This window comes from Barbatula barbatula (genome assembly GCF_947034865.1).
Source record: "Barbatula barbatula genome assembly, chromosome: 19".
Lineage (NCBI taxonomy): Eukaryota > Metazoa > Chordata > Actinopteri > Cypriniformes > Nemacheilidae > Barbatula > Barbatula barbatula.
This window is the reverse complement of record NC_136782.1, coordinates 14683286-14706230: the sequence shown is the minus strand read 5'-3', so window position 1 is coordinate 14706230 and position 22945 is coordinate 14683286. Positions and strand designations below refer to the sequence as shown.

General features: G+C 39.9%; 1 protein-coding gene across 7 annotated transcripts in view; it reads right to left on the bottom strand.

Annotated features, from left to right (window-relative positions):
• bcas3 (BCAS3 microtubule associated cell migration factor) overlaps positions 1 to 22945 on the bottom strand; it is a 190865-nt gene that overhangs the window by 154092 nt on the left and 13828 nt on the right. For all 7 annotated transcript variants that reach the window (XM_079482294.1, XM_079482296.1, XM_079482292.1 and 4 more), the window contains 6 exons: positions 12899 to 13006; positions 12713 to 12789; positions 10924 to 11000; positions 10311 to 10394; positions 6784 to 6954; positions 4360 to 4453 (listed from right to left, as the gene is read on the bottom strand). In XM_079482294.1, the coding sequence (XP_079338420.1) occupies positions 4360 to 4453; positions 6784 to 6954; positions 10311 to 10394; positions 10924 to 11000; positions 12713 to 12789; positions 12899 to 13006 (611 nt within the window). The remainder of the gene's footprint in view (positions 1 to 4359; positions 4454 to 6783; positions 6955 to 10310; positions 10395 to 10923; positions 11001 to 12712; positions 12790 to 12898; positions 13007 to 22945) is intronic.

Genomic DNA, 22945 nt, shown 5'->3' with positions numbered 1-22945 from the left:
GGTGAGGGAGGTGGGCAACATCATTTATTAGAGCTGGGATTTTAACAGCGATTGTGCAATATTTCGATATCTGGAAAAAAGTATGCCAAAGATAAAGGGGAAAAAAGGACATTCATATACGCACATCATCAGCTTTTATAATGCCATTATAAAATAGAGCTCATGCTCCAGGCAAATTCCACTAATGCCCCGCTTTGCTTGCAATGTGAATTAAAGTGTTATATCGCAGGCTGGGTCTTTAATCCCCTCCTGACTGTCCCTCTGTGCTTAGACACGGTACAAAAGAAATCTGATATACTGTCACAGCTCCATTAAAACACACAGAGTGTGAATCTTGACACCATTAAACCCCACAAAACATCAACATCTATTAAAACCCACTAACAAGTAATTCAATGCATCAGAGAAGCTCAGATCCATTCTTAAAGGCCCAGTCAAGGACATTTAGCAGCATCCAGGGTGAGGTTGTGAGTTGCAGCCAACGGCTCACTCCTCCCTTTTCGAAGCTCTACGGTGGCTCACACAGGACTTTCGCTTCTTTGCCAAAAGAGACCATGTATTTACGAAAAGAGCAGTTTGTCCGTTTAGGGCTACCATAGAAACTGCATGGTGAATTCATAGAAGGGGACCCGTGGTGTATGTAGATAGAAATTGCTGATTCTAAGGTAATAAAATCATAAAGCTGCATTATATAAGGTCTTCATACACATCTAAAGACATAGTTATGTATTTTATATTGCATTTTGATCAATAGATCCTCCAAAAATTATGCATTGGGCCTTTAAACTGCTACCACTGAGTGAAGATTGTTTCAATCTAGAAAAGATGGAAAGACAACGGAAAAACATATGATGTTCAAACTAAATGTACAGCGGGGGCACATTTCTTTATTATATTTGTCATTGTTTTAAAATTACAAATGACATTGTCGACCTCATAAGTGATAAGTTAGATTATTTCATTGTTTCACAGAAAAATGAGCTGGAATGGACAGATGATGCATGTTATTCCTGCATAACATGATAATGTCCCAAAGAGCATCTTGAGTACTTCAATAAAGGCATAAAAATATGACCTTTTCTACAAATCTATTAATATTATCAATGTCACATATTTTCTTATATTCGATGAACGATCTAGAACAATACATCCATTACATAGTTTTTACACCGTTTCTTTGTTTTACATTTTTCATTTACATTTTCCTGAAAATTGGAAACAGATTTTCATTGTGGACCCTACTGTAAGTTTAGCTTTGGTCAAGAAATCATCAGCAACAGACAAACAGGCTCTTCAGATCATAATCCCCTTTGTGAGTACAAGCAAACACTTGCCAAAAAATGAACAGCGCTTAACTAAGCTGTGTGGCGAGAGCAGATTCCTTGATGCTTATCAGTTCAATTACAGTGAGTCTCACCGGCTGTGAGATCTTTCCACCCTCAAGCTACATGTGACGGTACTGTATACAAATTTCTCACTTGACTATCGACTTTTGCAGAAAAATCTTCCAAAAAAAGGACAAGGAGTGATTATCGGACACTCTGGTTACAGTGAGTCCTGAGCACTGCCGCTCGGAGCAACATCCTTTCATTACACATCTATGAATAGAACCGCCAACACCGCAGCAGAAGCGCCGGCACACAGAAAGGCCGCCATTTTCTACCCTCACTCTCTGTTGTTTGTCCAAAACACACTGTTGAATTGGATTTCTTACATAACTGCTTTTAGACTTTTGGTAGTGTTCTGTGCTTTTCAGTCAATGTCCCGTCGTCACATAGTCATTTCTGCCTTTTCCCTCTATGAAGTATAAACATTCTGCAGTTTCCAGAGGCTGGTGCAACACTTTCTCCTGTGGCTTTGAAAAGTTGATTTCAGACAAGTACAGCTGAGTAGCAGAGGTTAAATGTGGGCCGCTAGTTAAAATCAAGCTGCGTACATTCCCTGACAGTGCTTATATGGCAATTCTTGCCAATCTCAGTCTCAAAGATAATGTGTGTAAGGATGTCAGGAATGTAAATAACAAAGATGTAAATTCTTGAGGTACCGCTTAGCCAGTTTTTGTTTTACGTTTTCTGTATCGAGGACCACGGAGATTTTACCCAGCCTTTTTTTGGTGCCAAACTATTTAACACAGTAACTTAAAACAATAATTAAATGGATAGTTCACGCAAAAAAAAATTATTCTGTCATCATTTACTCACTTTCGTTCTTCCGCTGAACATAAAAAATAAGAGATTTTGAAGAATGTGGATAACCAAGCAGCTGTGGCACCCATTGGCTTCCAGTGTATGGACACAAAACTGATGCAAGTGAATGGCTGCCATCGCTGTCTGGTCAACACAATTGTTTTAATATCTTCTTTTGTGTTCTGCGGAAGTCAGAAAGTCATACAGGTTTGAAATGACAAGAAGATGAGTAAATCATGTCTGAATATTTAGGTAAACTATTACTTCAAAGCGTCTCGATTTATGCCTTAGCAAATGAGGTGATCTCAGAAACATGCCACTATTTCGAAGTTGACCGGTGTACGGTTTAATTGTTTCATCTAAAATGGTGATTTGTTTTTATGTTTCCTTTCTAAGTCTTCACAATGCAGGTCTGGTCTGTTAGGGTGAGTGACCGTCCCATCACACTGGCCCTGGGCCATCCTTATTGTTGAGACCTACATGTGATTCGCTAGTGACACTCAGCAGCAATGTTAGATCAATAGAACATGTATTTGCTATCAGTTTCTATTCAGACCTTCAACTCGGTAAGATCTAAGAAAAACACACAGAGATTAGCACCAATATTTGTATAACTTATGTCCCTGATCTCTTTTAGTGTTAGACCTTGATTGTTGAAGGTGTGTTTGCCATGTTCTTTATTCCACTTTCTACAAAAAAATAACAGCCACTATGCAGGAGACAGTGGTAAACACACATTGAATTCACCTTCAAACTACAGGTCTGCCTCACACATGCTCATGGGCCAAAGGTTGCTCGCTGCTCTAAGGTCTAAAGGTTAACCAATAGCGCCACCTAGAGACAAACACGTTCTGACGAAAGCCAAGACAATTAGCTGTGGTCTAATTCTCCAGATTTTACTCATTTGCAGGTACAATACAGGTTCATGCAAGTGCTATCAAAAGCAATGTTGTTATAGTTTACAACACAGAATCTTGTTCAGTAACACTGAAAAACTATTAAAAAACATGGTACTTACTAACTCGGACAGGACTAACAAGTCCAGTATTTGAAGACATGCTAAAAAGCTCACAGAGAGCTGAGCTGAGAACCAGGAAACTATAGAAACCTGGTTCATCTTCAATGTGGTCCTCCTGTACTGTACATATAAAAGGACAAGTCATTGAAAGATATGGGCAATGGCTATCAGTAGCTTTCAGCACTTTCTTATTATGAGGACCTGTGACAAACACCTCACAATGAGCCATTGTGACCGCACTGGATATCCGGAGAAACAAACATGACTATATTTAAAATTGAAAAGTGATCAGATAACTGCCTCATCAAAATGGGCCAGGACGTTCGTTCAAGGTCAGGCTAAGGACGAATCCTGTCTTGATTTTTTACCTTCCATGAAATCCATAAAAATAGTCAATGCAGTGGCTTAGTACTCACTAATGCAACAGACACTGTGGCTCAAGCAGGTGATGTACAACATCCCTGATGATAACTAAAGCATGTTGTGACATTGCTGACCAAATGTTCAATTTATGATTTATGAACCTATCCCACACCTCATGAAAAGAGTGGGGTTGAAACCGTACCTGTTCGGTCCTTGAGGTATTTTGAGAGCTTTGTGAATCTCAAATACTCTTCAGGGGAGAGAGACACGAACAAGATCAATGAGCTCAAAAGAGTCCCTATGTGTTAAAGTGAGACCAGATGAAAAAGAAGAACAGACAACTGAGAGCTTAAATGACTGATGTATAACAGAGTCTGCCCCGAAGGCAGGTTCACCGGCAGATAACGCAGACTGCTTCTCAAATGAGCAGACAGTGACTCTCGGGGAAGATTATGAGGTCACCATTTTAACTTTCCCAACTATGGTAGCCAATGATGTCCCAGAAGTAAAAACTGCTAACATTCTTCCAAATATCTTCCTTTGTGTTCAGTAGAACAAAGACATTTCTAGAGGTTTGGAACAACAGCCGTGCGTCTACATTTCAAAATAACGAATATGTACACGGAAAAGACGCGAAATGTCAATCGGGCCTTAGACTGTACTGTGCTGTACGTCCCCTTTAACAACCGTTACAACAACGTAACGCAGCATGGAAATGTCTGCCGCCCAAGTGTCTGGAGTTTTGTGCTTTGGTAGGACTCACTGAGGCGTCGCTGTGAGGTGTTCACTTACCGCTTGGATTAAACGCCATGCAGGATATCGGCTTATCATGTGCTGGAAAATGTGCAATCACTCCTTCTCCATCAGAATCCTCGCTAACCAGAACCTTAAACATAAAAACACAGTACGATTAAAGTAACTTGACGGAGCCGCATAAATAAAGGCTGACTTCTTGTTTACCTTGCGTCTCGGTGTTTAAGACACATAGCATTACTACGGCCTGGGCAATCTGATCTTCACAGTTACACACGATGTAATCACAGTAACGAAAATGTGTTTTGGCGTTTTGTTTAAACAACGTCCGTTCCAAGTCGTGTTCTACTGTATTGACCCAAAAATGGGACGAAGCGTTTTCCATTTTAAACATTTTTTATGATCGTCATCCATTCCACCTCCAGTGTGCCGTTCAGCCCTAAACATGTTGCCACTTGCGGGTGCTTAACAATTATCCTTGCGTCTACTTTAATCTACCACTGAAGATTTTCGCATTAAATTGCACATGGTCTGCAAAATACATTGATTTTGGTATTCTACAGTACCAGTCAGTCTTTAAATAAAGATACAAATACGTATGTTGTGTTTTATGAACGCTGCGTCAAAGAAATCAAAACAAATCCACATTTCCAATTTGCTAAATGTGCATGTTATGCCAAACTACATAATAAAACACCTTAGCATCAGACAGGATTAGAAAGAAAGGAGGAGTTAAAAGACACACAAACCACGAGGAAACTTGTGTCTTTCCACAATATGATTTCCAGAGGTTTAAAGCTACATGTGTCTTAATGTGAATATATAAATCAACCCTTTATGTATCACTTACCATGTCTTTGTTAAAGGGCTGGTTTGCTTAAAAATTTGCCCCCACTGACTTTCCAAAGTGGGAATAAAAATGACTATGGAAAGAGAATGGTGGCGGATTTTGACTAGTACTACTTTAAAACTACGTTGTTTCATTTTTTACACAAAGAAAGAAAAACGAGATAAAGAGAGAAAGAGAGAGAAGAGCGTTGCTCCACAAGGGGCTATTCTCTGGTCAGTTTCTCTCCGCTAGATGTGCTCATGAAAGAGATTATAACTAAGCCCAGACATGAGACAGCCAGAGAGAAGAGTGATAAATCTAGCGGAGTGTTGCATTAAGGAGCAAGGCAGCTTTTAATAGGATCCAGTCCAAACAGAAAACAGCCTCGCTCTAAAACCCAGACACTTATTTCAGACTGCAAAAAATGCATCTGTGACACAAACCAGATCGTTTTTATTGGGGGTAAAAACAGACAATGTTGTTCTGTAGGGGAATATACTATCGCTTTGGAAAAGTACTCGTGCGTGGAGAGCTCCAAAGCGCAAATAAACTTTTAGCGAGAAACAAATAGCTGTGTGAGGTGGATGATGATGAGGGGTAGGGGCGTGTCCCCTGACAATGTGAGCGGGGGGAGATTGGAAATAAAATAACCGGAGACCGTCGCCAGAGTCACAAGGAAAATAGATGTAAAAATTTTTAAATAAAGTTATTTTGTGTAAGGGCTACAAATAAGACCTGCTTTGGGAAGAGCGGAGCATCTTGTGAGGTTTGCTCTGGTGCGACAAGCTGTTGGAGATGGGAGGTATAAACTCAGGAAACCTCTTTTCGGGGCATTTTAAAATAAAAAAAAGAGCAGAGGATTGTAAATAAACAGAATAAATCACACCTCTGAATGTGTGTATAACGCGAGTCAGCCCACGGTAGACCGGTTGGGGAATAGAGGGTTTAAGCATCAAACTTTAACAGCCCACAAAATGGGAGTATCTATTTACATGGGTCAGCGTCAACACTGGAAAAAAGGATAGCGAAACCTGTTCCAACTTAACCTCTCTCCAAGTAAAAATCCTTGAACGGGAGAACTACAAATAATAAATCTGGCCTTTAAACCTAATGCTCTATTAAAGCGATCATACGCCTAAAATAAAGTTTTCAGCTCAGCCCTAACAGCAGATCTAGAAAAAACTCCTGGTTTTACACTTATTCAGGCCTTGACAAACCCGGCAGTGCTCTTCCCATGACCTCCCTGTGATCTCATGCTAAAAAGGCTACAGTTGTGCCAGCCAACAGGGAAACAGCCACAGGAAGTGTCTAAATCATGAGATCAGGAGACTGTGGCCTGGCACGGAGTCTGTGAGCAAATGGTGGAGCATGTGCTCTTATGACAAGGTGATGACAAAACCCTCTGGGCTATGAGAAGCTCTAATACTGAATGAGTTATAAATGGGATTAATGGATTATTCATCTCGGAGGAAAAGGGGAATGCATCTGGACTCTTCGGGATGAAGGTCAAACGTGAGAAGCGTGTGATGTAAACAGAGCAAGAGTGTTCTAGGTTTTGTATTCGCTCATTCACAATATGGTAATGTGTATTCTTGATCTGAAGCAGATTATGATGTATAATGAGTGATTCATACCTGTCCTTCTCTCACAGTGTGCGTGTCTATGATGGTGATCACACCAGGTTGGTGAGGGCTACGACGGGTGCCGCTGTGGGTCGTGCCCTCCTCCTCGGTCACCCCAGATGGCAGAGTTCCAGCGAGCTGAGTCACAACCTTGCCCACCATTGTCAGGCCTGTCTTCAATGTCTGATGGAAAGCAAGAGATATAAATGAGAGAAATTCACAACAAAAAAGCTTTCATTTTAATTATTTATGAATGTTATACTCAGATCTTTGGTAAAAATAATTTTTTCTATCAACAGATATTGTTCTAGCTTTTATTGAGAATAGTAACTTTGTATTGGCACATATTGTTTTATTGCTCCTGTATGGCATATCGCATAGTGCTCCCTGAACTCTCTACTGCCCCCTAATCTCTGTAAACTGCTTTGGATAAAAGTGTCTGCTAAATGACTAAATGTAAATCTAACATTGCATATACACAACATGAGAATGTGTGGTATATTCAACTGAAATAAGGGTTGTTTTAATATAAATAAAAAAATCCAACAGAATGGGTTTAACTATTGTACAACAGTAATGAAAATATTTTTTTTCACATTCCAGCAATGGGCAGAAAAGTGCTTCACTGTCAAAAAACATCACAATACAAAGAACTTAAATAGGTTTAACATATTTTTTATTTATATTGGTTTTTCAAATCAATGAATCAATGAATCGATTCCAAAATAAATGTTTGTGTTTATATAATATATGTGTATGTGTACCTATAATATTCTATAGACATTTCCTAAATATATGCATGTTTGTTTGTGTATTTATATATTAATATACACGACACATATATTATATAAACACAAACATTTATTTTGGAATGGATTAATCATTTATATTTATAAAACACAGACAAACATTAATTTATTAAACATTTGTGCATTTGGTTTAACATTTTAGTTAAACATATTTATATGAGAAAAAGTTCAATTAGTAGTAAAAAAAAAAAACATTTGCGGGAAGCAAAATGAACCAATCCCAAGTGTCATTGCGACACTCCAATCAATACCGCACACAAAGGTTCCCGCATCCAGAGATTTTGTTGAGCAGTTACAAGAAAAACATGTTTGTTTTTGATGTCACATGAGGCAACGTCAACAAACAGGTGTGTGAAAGACACGCATCCTAACAAAATGTTTGAGCTTCTGTTTACTCAGCGATGTGAACTGTGATGAGAAGCCCGAGACTTGGCACATGAGGAGTCTAGAATCAGACTCGGTCGGTACAGTGTCTGCCACCAACCGCCCGCGCCCTCCCCGCGCCTCCCCTGATCAATGGGGACTGTTTGGATTAGCACTAAAAACTCTAACTGCAGTGATTAGAAAACACATTAGTGTTGATCAATTAGGAGGCAAACGCTTCTCTTAATAATTGATGGGGCAAGGCAATTTACACACAGTCAGTTAGTGGGCTTGTCAGAGCATTCTCCAAAGGGTCCAACAAACACAGGCGCCACGAGGTATTGACGCTGCCGCTCGGCCTGAATGCCTGATTAAGCTCTCCAGGGCCTTGGCAGACAGACGCGCGTACACACACACACTCCTAAACGCATACAAACACTTACCCGCTCACTCCATTAAGTGAGAACCCGAGGAGGCCCCGCTTAAGCTGTGCTATCCACTTACCTCAAACATAGTTCACAACTGCACAGGTTTGAAAACAGAGCCCTGGGGCGGCCCGCCTAAGCAGACTCGCGGCCGACCCTGCAACGGCTCTTTTGCCGTCACATCCCACTCATTTACACAATCGGTGCCTTGCAAGAATTCCATTTTCCAAAAGCCTCCCTCCCCCTTTTTTGTGATTGGGTTACAGGATTGATGGGAGATGCCCCCCCTCCGGCCCCGAGACGGCCGCACTCAGAGCCACTCAGCACAGGGACCGTGTGTCAGAGCGGAGGAGATGGTTATAAATCACAGTCCCGTCTGCAGACGGCCTGTCTGCGTATCAAGGCTTTTTTAACCTTGTTTTTCTCCCCGCTAACCTTTGCTGTGCTCCTTTTGATGTATACCGCCATTAAGGCTAATGGCACTTCTCTCACGTAAGCCGTTAGCGCTTGTTAGCCGGTGATCAGGCCGGCGGCCAGGGAATACAGATGTGGGCCTAATAAATCAATTAAGCAAGCAGGAGAGGAGACAGGAACCATATGAAAGGTTAAGCACTGAGGTTCTGGCACCACTAAATGAACTCTAGTGGGTCTTAGAATCCCTACCATGAGACCTCTCTGGTACTCTGTGACGCTAAAATGGGTAGCAAGGTTCGGATTATGAGCTTCATTTAGGGCCAACGGGAAAGAAAGCATGACGGAATGTACACAAGCAAATGCGCAAAATGCAATTACAGGAGCCGGCTAACATGAGATCCAAAATCATGCATCTTAACAGAGGGACGGTGTAGGGTCGGTTGTGTTCATGCCAAGCAAGGTTCTGTAAAACATGCTTTCTATACATTGATGTGCAAACTTGCTAAATTTATGGATTACTAGACCAATAATTGGTAGAACAAAAATGATCATTCTTTATAAATAATTTTCTTTAGTGCTTTAAAATGAATGGATTATCGCCATGTTGAACTATTTTTACACTCTGTGGGGATGCTACGCCAGTGCCTTTCTTGGACCAACATCCAACCGCGCGCAGTTATAAACGTCAGATCTTACTGAAGAATATCTGGCTTTAATCTTTATAAAACAAAAGTAATAATGTTCATATGAATGTGAGGTCTGTCAGCAAGACATGCGTGAAATCGTTTGTGCGAAAATAATGCCGCAAGTGGGGACATAGCATGTGTTGGACAAAGTGAGGACAAAAGACTGTCTTTGTGTGCCAGTGTGTTACAAAAGCGTCTCAAAAAGCAGTTGCAAAATGTGATTGATGCAAAAACCTATAGATCTTATTGCATATAACAAAATATCAGAAAAACTGTACAATAAGCAGCATCTTTAAACAAATGATGATCAATAGAGATAATTTAACACCTTTTTGCAGAGCTACATAATATTTAGTCAGGGCCCAAGAATAACACTTGTCAAATTTATTAGTTAAATAATAATAGTAATAATTTGTTACATAAATAAAAAAAATAGTTAAATAAAGAGAGATAAAATAAATAGTGAATCAAATAAATAAAATAAATCGTTTTACAAATAATACAAATAAAATAGTTAATTTTTAAATAGTTAAAATTCTCATTAAAATGAATATTTAAACCAATAATAAAAAAAATATGTTTTTGTTATACAAAAATTTAAATCTATAAAATAAATACTTAATCTGTAAAGTTCATATTGGACCCTGCTTTTGGTGCCCTATTTGAGAAAACAGGTATAGTCAAGCTAAAAACATATAAAGTATCCCAATCCAAGTTGATTTTTATTTTATAACTGCAACCGTTATCAATAATGACTTCTGAAAAAATGACTGCTTATAAAGCATGGTTGTGAGGTGACAATAATTCCGTATTGTGGAGTGTGTCTATGGTGTGATACTCACTTTAGCAGCACTGATGACAGTGGCAGTGTAGGACTGGGCATTATCTCCACAGGCCCCACCACGGGACTGATGACACCGGATCAGCTACACACACACAAACAGAGACAGTACAGAGTCACATTATCATCCAGAACCTTTCAACTCCCCTGCACTCATTAACCCACAGAGGACTGTCACAGCCCGCGCCAGGACGTCTGCAGGCGGGCACGGTGAGTAAGAGGATGCCATTAGGACTACAAACAGTCCTTCAAGCCCATATTCTACGACGCACGCTCTCTAGGGTCTCCGTCCCAGACCTATTCAACACTTCGCTTGCCATTGGCCAGAAACTCATTACCCTTACCCAGATGCACAACGTCCCATATGTCCATTATTAGGCAACAACTGGGCTCTCAGAGGCAGACAGACCGCACCCATTACCATGAACGATGGCGAATTAAAAATGTACTTAATAATAATATGTCACATTACATTGTTATTCCCTGTCCATTTAACGTAGATTGCCTGAATGACGATCTGTGCGATATGTAATGAAAATCATTTGGGTCGCTCGAGTCGAGTGGTGTTTTGGCTGCATCTGGTGTCGTTTTAAAAAACTGGGTGTTTGTGCTACCTTGTTCTCTGCGTACGCCAACCACCGGCCTCCCAAGGCTATAGGGTTGAGGTTCGGCCCAGGACAGGGATAGCAGCCTACAAAACAAAAGAGAACAGACAGTAAGTGGAGGTAAACTAAATACAGCTCACAAGTAATCCATCACATCTGCATCCTCCCTAGGAAAGTATGGATGCTCTTTTACAGTCTAGCGTTTTAGTGCTTAGGGTTAACAATAACACCAGAGGCTAAGCAGGGGTTATGGCATTTTGTGACACAGGATGGCTCCTCGGCTTATTACCTACCAGACATACCGACCCATGAGAGCAATACACCCGTAAAATCAGTACAGAATGAGAACGCTATAATGATGCAGTCATTTCACTTGTAAGACCCATTTAGACAGAATAACTAAGTTAAAAAAATGTAAGGACTTATTTAGTAAGCACTGAAACATCACTCTTTCTCTGTCCTCACAGGCGCACACACATGGAAAGGTTACGCAAGTGCAGATCACAGTGTGAAGCGCGCTGACAGCAATTTATAGCGCGTAGTGAATATAAAATATACGCAGACGGTAATTTAGGCTGTACAGGCAGGATCTGAAACTGGGGGTGAATGGGGCTTGAGGTAAGCCACAAACGCAGCAATGCAAAAGCCTTTTGTGTCTTTCCAAGCTGAGGGAGCCAATGCAGTGAGATAACGTATGTTTAACACATCTTGTGTGTAGGGCCGGGGGATTTTCACCATTGTTCTGCGACCTCACATTTATTTCCAGCTAGAAAGAGAAGACCTCACTCAACGCTTCCCTCGAAACCCTCAAGAAACATGAAAGTGATGAGAAACAACAAACGGGCCTGCGGAACACACGCTTTGCTCAGTGCCTGCGTGGAGACCGACTTCCCATTTTGTATTTTTCAATGCCTGCTCTCTGTCACTTTAAAAAATAGGTCTAGTCCTGGTCGTTTTATATCGAGGAAGCTTTAGAGAAGCGATTAATGATGTAAAGGGTTATTGACCGCGCCCGTTTCCTGTGGCGCAGACGTTGACGGGGAAGTCGGATAGACAATGAGAGCCATTAAAACAACACTAATGGCAATTTACAACAGACGATTGCTTAAGTGGGCAGCACAGGCCTGGTTTCACATGGTGACATGGCTTGTTTGTTTTTCTGAATCTCTCAGAAACCTTGAAGAATGATTATGTACAGGAGAACTGGGAAAACATGGGGTCCTGCTGATAGACGTGCACCGCGTCCGAACCGGGGTGCAGCGTTTATGTCAAGCAGGATATACATATACTCAACAATTATGATGAAAACTCATTTGTTTTCACTATTGCTTTGAGGTCATAGGTCAAAGTACATACAATTAGTACACTGAAATGGGAAATTGGAGGAGAGGAAGTGTTTTTCTTTTCATGTGTAACATAACGCATTTGTTTGTTTTCGGCTGCACAGCGTGATGGTACATCGACACAGTGTGTTCCTGGTAATGTGTTGATTTGACACATTGTTGAACACAGGCTGTCCGTATAAACAAGCAAGCCTGTGGAGTTGCGGATGAGCTTTGATATGGAATAGCCCTGTGAAGTGACACGCCGTTGGTGTGACAGCACGTATCGTGATATGATGGTTTTTTTTGGGGGGGGTTCTGCAGTTTTAATGAAACCAGTCTGTGAAGGGGATTAATCAAGACTGGGTTTCCTGTTTTGCGAAAGTTCCAGATCAAAGAGGTAAAGTTCGTCGGCGACTAAAGAAGGTCAAGAAGGGTCAAGTTCAGCAGACACATCTATAACGTGAAGTACTTACTAGTGACAAAGAACTTTTTCATGAAGGTGCAGCTGTCAAAGGCAGCGATCTTTTCTTGAAGACTAACGACAAGGATCCTGCGGCCACAGAGAGATGGAGATCGAGTTATTTAAATAAAAAAGCATTGATGTTTATACAGCAAAGAGCACAGAAATCAAATAACAGTATGGAAATTATGAGACGCACCTTTTGTTGCAATGTATGTCATAGATGGGCGTTTTAAACTGTATCGACTTCACCATCTCTCCAGTCCTCAGGGAATAAAGGTCCACACAACAATAAGGAGGACTTGTCCTGCAACGCACATTAAAAACAGGGATTTGTTAGACTAAACAACCATATTAAATGTGAACGTAAGCACAAAATCAAGGACACCAGTTGGAGCTGTGACTTAGCACACACGCTCCAAACACATTGAGCCACGGTGCTCGTTTAAGAAATGTGGGTTTCATCCAATCCACATCTAGTGTTTTCCAAGTGGTGCTATGAATCCCTCAGTACGATGCAGATATTATAAAGGAATATGGGAGCTAAGTGAAAGTGGTGCCGGTGATATTAATCTTCATTAGGTGTTCCTCAAGCAGCTTAACCATCTTAACCTTGTAAGAAGGGGAACTTTCTGGTGGAGATCACTCTTGTGGATTTTGCTATATCTATAACATCATTGTCCAACCCAATCGAACTGGATTACAACACCACAAGTCAGATATCTAGTGGGTGCCACGACTTCGTGTACATACTGTTGCGAAGGTGTATACAGGAAAGATGTCATGGGTCTAACTACGGAGTAAGTTACAACTGAACAGACAGGGTTATTGACACCGGCTCAGAGCTGATCGAGCACGGCGCGTAAATGAAGATGATCAATAGCCTGTTCCCTATTGACAAAACAATTGGCTTTGGAAGCAACCGCTAATGATTTCGCTGTGCCTGACGCTTTATTCGACCGACTGTCTGCCGCTTCACAAGGAGTGAATATTGTCATGCATCATGGATTAGCATTTGGCAATAACATGTGCAACATTATAGTGCTGTTACACTACTCAATGTGCTACTAATGCAGTACAGCTCTGGTAAAAGCAAGGTTTCAGGATTGTCTTTTGACTGGTGACAAAAAGGGCCATTATAATTATAAAATAAGATGGTTCTGGTCCTGTATTCTGATTGGTCAATAAAGCCACATTGCTAAGATACTCAGTATAAGGGCAGCTATGATAGAAAGCACATTGCACACAGCTTTCTACTGTGCAGGGATATAGATCAGATACAGGGAAAATAACTTAAATAGGCAACAATTCACTTTAGTGTACATATTCATAATGCACTTAACGTAATTTCATTATTAAAAAATGATTCCATGATTTTTTTTTAAGTAATGACTTCCTTTCTTCTGCAGAACACAACAGCTGTTGGTAACTGAACAGCGCTGGCACCCATTCACTTCTATTGTATGGATACAAAACTAATGCAAGCGAATGGGTGACGGCTACACAATATTCTTCAAAATATCTTCTTTTGTGTTCTGCGGAAGAAGGTAAACGATAATGAATGAATGAGCTCATTTTGGATGAAGTATTACTTTAACGTGTCTATTATAAAATAACAAACACCTAAAAGTAATAAAAACACAACATTTTCCAACTTACTGCTTAAAAATCTAATTTGTCAATTTGAGACATCATCCCTTTTCATTATTTCATCCTTAATTCACATGCATGCAAGCACTGAATAAAACATCTCAAGTGTTGAGGAAACTACTTTTCCCCTCAAACATTCACATATCACTTTTAACAAACCAGCCAAGACATCAAACCACAAATTGTAGGACATGGAAGTATTTAAACCATAAATGAAAAAAGCTGCGGCGGGTCAAACCCTTCAATACTTCAGCGTTTTGATTCCGAGTGATGAAGAGCCAGAAACGGTTTTAATTTGTCATTACTTTCACAGACAGTAAGTGATCTCTGAGCGAAACCATGACGATTTCCAATCCAGGCTCTACTTTGAGTTTGTGCCCAGACAGCTGCCATATGAGCCACTTCTCCTCTGTACTGTGGCTTGAGGTCAGGATGGACAGATTGCACATAATGTTTTTAAGGCTGTATGATAATGTCTTGGAGGAGAAGGCCTGCTGTGTGTGGTGGACGTCCGCTCTTCACACAGCAGCGCATGTAAAAGGCCTGGGGTCAAGTCTGCAGCTGCGGCTCAGTGTCTGAGATCCATCGGTGATGGATGGAGTCTTCCCACAAGTCCTGCCATTTGGCTGCTGCACATCACCAGGGGTAGAGCTGCGTGGCAAAACTGACCTGTGGTTAGTCCGATATCGCTTCATTGTGCTCAGAACCGAGCATCTTCCTGTGGGATATTGAGTGTGCAGGTTTAGACAGGGCTAGATTACAGCGTGTGTGTTGATGTCGCAATCCATTAAGACATAACAGCCACCGCAGACTTGAATACATGCCATCTGCAACAACCCTGTCTCAAAACAAACATACAACACTGGAAGGTTTACTGACGTGTTACTAAAAACAAACAGAGACAGACAGTGTATGAATTCTCTGAAATCCATGAAAAGTACAGCAAAAATCTGTAAAAGCTATTAGTCTGCATTTCTACTTGCAGACGGTGACCTTTCACAGCCATGCATCCTTAATGTCACGGTGAGAGAGACACGACTATCTACAAAAGGGATTATCAGCCTAGCTAAAACCCCCTCTGAATTCAGACGCGGAGATTAATAGGGGCATTTAACTTCTCAAACTTGTCTCAGAGCCACTATTCATTGATTTCAATATAATCTGGGTCAGATCAATCCAATTTAAAGCGTTTTAGAGCCAATGTGACACAAATGATATGCTCCCGGATTGATTCATGGGACAATGATAGCCTTGAAAAAAGAATCATCAAATTGGCTGCTTCGATTGTTTGGCTTTTTGCATTGTAACTAATGGCCTGCTTCTAATGGACGCTGCGCACGTTCGACATAATAGAATTTCCTCTCGCTGAAAATCGAGAGTTCGATTTGAAAGCGTCAGTAAATTTCAATTATCGTTATAAAATCATATCAGAGTTTCGGCGAAGCACACTTTTAGGTGATATTGAGCACAGATATCAGGACCTCCCCGGTGACTTTTTGACGTGCCATTTCGTCTCGGTCACTTTATTTCTGACCAGTTCGTCAGGAAAGGGCAAGTTAATATATATATATATATATATATATATATATATACACACACACTGTAAATCTCAAGTTTAATTAAATAATAAAGTTCTTGCATAATTTCAAAAACAAAAAAGAATAGAATAAAAGAAAACTGTTGACCAAACCAAGTTATTTCTTTTTAAAAAACTGACCATTTTGAAGTTACATCTTTTTATTCGTAACAGTAAAATCAATTTCACATAATGAACCTTACTGTACTTCGCTCACAGGTTCATGTTTGCTAAATTCAACACCTTTCATTTGAAGTGACAACCTCGCAGTGCTTCAAACACGAATATCCACAACCTCAATTACCCGTTTAACAGCTGGGTAAAATCTCACAACATTTCCAAGAGGGGCACCTGTAAAAGCCATCTCCCCTCGGCATGGAAAGACAATAAAAAAATGATTCTGGACTCTGCCTCCCTCATCTGACACTGAGACCAGTTTGGAAAAGTCACTCTCACATGAAAGATTAACAGTTATACGGTTTAGGTTTTATTTAATTATCACTGTAAACATGTGTTGCTACAATTATACGCATAACATCATCATGTCACAGGCTGGCCAACTCATCACTTTTATAATCTCGTAAACGTTTTGATGTCTATATTTTAGCATGGCTCTGAAGCCCATAAGACAACCATTTGGCGCTTTTCACATCATGATGTTTAAATCATTTCACTAACCTGAATGGAAACCGATCAAAACCAATAAAATAGGAAATCTGGAAATGAAGAGGAGTGTCAGCACATAAATCCATTTACAAGGCGACATCATCACGTTTCGGCTGTAGTGACTTTACAAGCTTTCTCAATACGAACAGACAATTACATGCAAAAACAAATTCAGCCTTAAACCAAAAAGCCAGCTGTCCTTCTGCGAAAACTACCACAAGACATAATGAGCTTAATTCACTAACTAAACTCTATAAATGTGTCATAAATTAAACCGGAATAAATATACATTTGAAGCGGATTAAAGTTTTTAACGCTTAAAATTGCAATGAACCCACCCGCTGTGACACTGCATTAGATAAGGCAAAACCCTGACATTTCCCTTCTCAGCTTTCTGTTATCATTTGACAAACATGGAGAACAGATGCTATAAATGTGAGATACTTCTTTTCAAAAGGTGTTTGAGAAAAATGAAAAAACAGACAAATCACAGCTATGATCTCTGGACCATGCCGAGTCCCTCGAGCCAGCCTCGTATTGATTTATAACAGCTATTTCCAAGTACGGTAATGTAAAAACACAGATGAAAACAATTACTCTATTTTTGTAGGCAACAAGTGAGGTGGGTGGTAACTGAGACATTGTCGAGAAGGAAAAAAATCTGTCACAATTTTGCACCCTCTCTCTCTCTCTCTGCCCTGTCTTTCTCAAGCCGAGCTTCAACACACAACAAACGCTGGCCACATCACAGGCTTCTTGGGGCCTGAGGGGGCCCTTTGATTCCAGCACGCCGTGGGCATTAGCGGGAAAGTAATTAGGGTAAAAAGTTCAACCGCAGCTCCATGTCTGCAGCACTGCCAGAAATACATTTCCTCCCCTTTCACTGGGCTCTCCGCAGATTCACATGCATATTGGAAACACATTGAAATGAGGAGCCTGTTGCAGGGGCCCTGGTGCTGGTGTACTGGTGTTTACAGCGTTTAATTACTAAAGGATGAAACAGACGCTGTTTGACTGTGCAGGTCAGAGTAACAGACAGGTCTGAAAGCGGCTTCTCTCAAATTTCCGGATGGATCATAGATGTCAGTGGGTAAACGGGATTTCGTTAATGCTTACCAAAGCTTTTTCTCTATATTTACCGAAAAGGTCAAATGCATAAAAAGGTTGAAATCAAGGGACCTACCTTTATTTAGTTTGAAACATGCCTAAGGACTTTTTGTTATAGGCATCAAATGTTAAAGGGATTGGACACTATATTGTCAAACTATGGTAGACGGTGGCAAACTATGGTAAGTTGGAAGTATGACGTAGTATTTCTGTGCTCTATACACCCCAAGGTTCGTATAAGTTTCTGAAAGTTTTTTCGAACATGAAAAACCATTACGTAACAACTTTTCTTAGTCCCTTATTTGGCAATTCTCCCGAAAAACCACCTATTATCAAAATTGGCTGCGCTGCGTCAAGATTGGCTGCGCTGTGGGCCTGCAGCTGCAGCTCGTTACTCTTGCGATAGTGAGAGAAGTTGAGGTGTGTTTGTTTGTTCACGGCATGTCAGTGATGGATGTTTTATAAAAGGTGGATATAACGCAGAATTTGCAGATCGTTTGAAACCGATAGATGGAGCGGTCCCAGTGCTAAAAGATGCCGGACATGAACCACACAAGGCAAGTAAAACTGAGTAATATGTATGTGCATTGTTGGCAATCGCTGCCTATGTGTATAATGTAAACAACACAAACTTATCGTGACTCAACAGTTTTGCAGGGATAATGCGATGTATTGTATGCTAGTTCCTCGCACACCCCCAGGAGGTCGTCGGCTTTTTGGAAATTATCGTACAGCTGTACCTATCTTCTACAAACGTGATCAAATGAAATATTCATCGAAGATACGAAGTATGCAATACTGCTCTATAGGAACTCAACATTAATATGAGAAACTGCACATTCAAACGAAATGAATGGAAACTTGACACTTTTCCTCAATGAATTTATGTATAACCTTATTTTTTTTAAAGTAGCTTTGAAGTGTGACCAACTATTTTTAAAGCATGCATATCAATTATAACAAAATTAGCAATGATGTAATGCAAGTTCAAATTTACAATCTCACTGCAGGACATAACATCCCAATATAAATATACAAAAATGCCACAAGAAAGAAAGCACAAAACGTTGATCTCTTTAAGAAAATACGCTTGCACATTACTCCTAAATTTGCACCATCATGTAAAGGATAATGTTACATGACCGTGTGCCTCCACTGCAATTAATTGGAAAGATAAGGAGCTGTACGCTCATGGAAAAGCTATCCGAGACAAGTGCCCTTGAAAAACTTCAAAGCCACGAGATTCCCATCCTCTGAGTTCATGAGTTATGTGGTTATCCATTGATCATTAAAGAGCACACAGGGATGATCCGAGAGCCAATGATGCACCTGGCCTGAACTTTCCAAATAACTTGAACGGTGGAGGATCCATCATTGGGAAGGAAATGCATTCATCTCCAACATGACTGTAAGAATGAAGATCGTGTCTGTCAAATCTATCAGCGGATCATAACGCCTATACCATAAATTACACTGAAAGCTAAATATAATGTATGTATGGTCAAATAAGACAAATGTGTAAAGAGAAAGTAAACCACAAAAAGGGACCACTAACCTTTGAACATTGCATTTGTCCCAAAATAAGGAATTAGGCATCTCAGAAGACACATGATCATAAAGATGTTTTATTTCATCTAATCTTTTTGAAAGTCTACATAAGAAGCCATTAGCAAACACAGGTAAAGAAAGACAAACACACACATTTTAATCAATTAACATTAGAACCTCTCATATTCCATGATTTAAAGGACGGGGTCAACCAAAAATCCAGCCATGTTTTACTCACACACCTTATTCTTATCCCATATTATTTAGCTTAAAGATGATGTTAGGCAGATATGCAAAGTGCACATCTGAACGTATAAGAACATCGATGAGATAGTTACCAAAAGTTGATTTAACTCACTGAGAATCAAAGTTTAAGGCTTTAGGCTCTTAAGGCAATGAAAACATAACGCTTCATTATGTAAGGTCTTTATACACTTCTGAAGACATAGTTATGTATAGACAGTCTCATCGGACGCGTCTGACCCCCAGTTAACTTCCGGTCTGTGTTTGGCTAGTGTCTAATAATATAACTATTTATATTTAATTGAATTATGTAAACATTAATTTATTTAATTATTTTATTTAGGGGTGACCCCAAATAGTCAAAGATTCGATGCTTCGATAGGAGGAGCCTGATTCGACAACCAATCTCACAGTTGACTCTTCGCAGAGGTGTGATGCAATGGGGAATCCCATTTTGCCATCATGCCATTTTGGTTATATGGGCAGTTACATAGCAGACAGACATGCACTGTACCGCCAAAAATATTATTTATGATCTAAAGAAATGTGAATTTTTTACGGTTTGGTACCGAAATATGAGCCCAAGGTCTGGCTATGAACCTGCGCAGAATCGCATCTCTCTACATGCGTCTTCTGTGCTGTGAAACCGGTACAGAATGGCATCACGGTCCGCACACACCCGCAGATGACTTACAAATGAATGTGTACACCGTTTCCAAACATATGACACTTACTGAATGTTTGGGCATATAAATATGAATAAACTACATGCATTTACAGACAAAGTGTTAGTGACTTATACGGAGCTTAGAGCTGCATGATACAAAGTAATACATCCAAAATCACTGCATATAGCAAGTACGGCGCAGACTTTCAGAACTTGTCATTCTCTGCACTGAAAGAGAGCGTGCGTGTCCGGAGGATGGAGAAAGGAAAAAAGGTGAAATGGACTTTTTGACTGTTTAAATGGTAAGATGCTTATTGCATTCCTTCTTTACATGCAGTAAATAAAGTAACTTTATTGGTAGTTCATTGGTAATGAACGTGCTGTGTTCCCGTTTGTTCGCCTGCATTTCAGACATTTCACTTAAACACATTCATTCGGTTCAGTGCAACATGAATCTGGCTTATTTCGTTGATTAGAAAATTTGTTTAGAACAGAATATACCTTTATAATAAATAATTCAAATACATTTTTGATTTTATTTCGGTGCATCAATATTGCGCTGTACACTTCTTAACCACCCGGTAACCACACACGTGCATGCGATTCAACCATTGGTCGACTATAGGCAAGATGTGACGACTAAGGATCTACATAGTCAAATCAGAATTGAGGACACCTCTAATTTGATTCTATAATAATTGTATTAAATAAACGATTTTTTGAATTTTGTTGAAAGTTCAATTGATTAAATAAACAGTTTGTTGAATGGGTCCTGTAGTTTTGACGCATTTAAACAAACTGTATGGTACATTGACATCTAGCGGTTGAGCTTGGTATCGCAGTCTAAATTCCAAATATTGGAGAGACAAGTTAAGCAAAGTAATGGTTCAGCCCGGTTTCAATGGATTCTTATCAGAAATAATCTACACGCAGTCTATTGTTTGTGCATGTGTACTGGAATTAAGTTGGGGTCACAAAAGTGCGCATACGCAATAAGGTTTGTTAATTTTGTTGAGATGAAACAGTCTATACTATTTTGCATTTCTGTCAATAGATCCTCCTCCTGCAAAAAAGAATTTAAATAATCACACATTGGACCTTTAAACAGAAGAGCTTGGACATGTCTCTGTCATCAACTATCTCTATTTGCAATTCAACTTTGACAAAATGTACCCTTTTGGGGAAGCCCTACCTAAAAATGTAAGTTGTAACATGAACACATGAACGCATAACAACATCCCACAACTAGCAGAATCATCTCTGCATGACTGCTCTAACCAAGCCAAAAGACCTCACAGTTCCGGGTGTGATGGCAGGAGAGTAACAAGGTCATAGGATCTAAAAGCATCACTTCCCAATCCCCTTTGATCCAGCATCCAATACAAATGCACTGAGATTTATCATTTAATAAACTTAAGAGGGATCCCTTGCATCTCAATAAAATGCAATGAAAAGCACAGCTTAATAGCACAGTAGGCTTTAGCTAAATCGCTTTAAAAATAGTCACTGGAGAGAACTGGTTTTCCACTCCTCCCAGCTTTTGTGTAATTAATAAGCAGATAGTGTGTGCCAGCAGGACTTTTCAGTACATGGATACAGATTTAGCAAAGAACAAGCAGGGTCATGGTTAAAAAAGAAAAAAAATTACAACATTGTATCATTAATTTACGATTTTAGGAACACAATGAGATTCTTTGGATAAAAACATCTGCCAAATAATAAATAAATGTAAAATAGAGATAACCAAGCACGGTGTCTCTGTCTAAATGACCATAAGTGTTTTAAACTGTCTGTCAATTTTTAAAAAAAATTGTAGAATTGTCAATTACATTACAGGAGTAATGTGGTGATTTGAGCAGCATCTAGTGGTGAAATTTGGAAATGCAATCAATGGTTCACTCCACCCTCCCTTTCGAAGCTCTACGACGAGTCTCACAGGACTAAGATGTCATCGCGTTTATGCTTCTTTGCCGAAGAAGATAACGTAGTAAAGAAAAATGGGCTCTAGAGCAGTTTGTTCGTTTAGGGCTACTGCAGAAACAACATGGTGAATTCCTGCTGTGTATGTAGATAGAAATAGCTCATTCTAAGGTAACAAAAACATTACGCTTCATTATGTAAGGTCTTTATACACCTCTGAAAACATAGTTATACTATATTACATTGCTTTCTGTCAATATATCCTCCAAAAAATATTGTTTAATGTTTAATATTGATTAATATCACAGACTCTAAATGGTTAATGTAGTGTCAAAAGTAAATAATGGCTTTACGCTAGGAGAACTGGACTGAACCTCATGCGTCTGCCCCTGACAGCAGTCCAGCTGTAATCTCCACAACACTCACAGGGGATTGCATTAGAGGACTGCAAAAACACATACACGCACACACATCCTCATCCTCTCCATGGAGATCTGGAAATCTGAGGGGAAGGAAGAGAGGGCACTATTTTCTGCCTGGTCAACGACTTAATTTCTCCACAACCCAGAGAACAAAAGCAGGGCTCTTGAGAGCTGAACTTTTACCCTTTGCAAACATATTCCCTTTTTTCTCTCACAAATGGTTAAACACCACACTAAAATACATCTTGTAAGACCCAATTTCTTAGCTTTTAATGCTGTCAGCGGGTTAAGCTGAACACTCCGTTTTAAGTCAATGGATTTTCTGTTCACTCCGTTGTACTCAAAGCAAAAGTTCACAGAAAAACTTCATGGCACTCAAAACCTGTATATGACTCCTTGTTCTGCAGAACACGAAAGAAGATATTTTAAGAAATGTTTTTGCAGCTT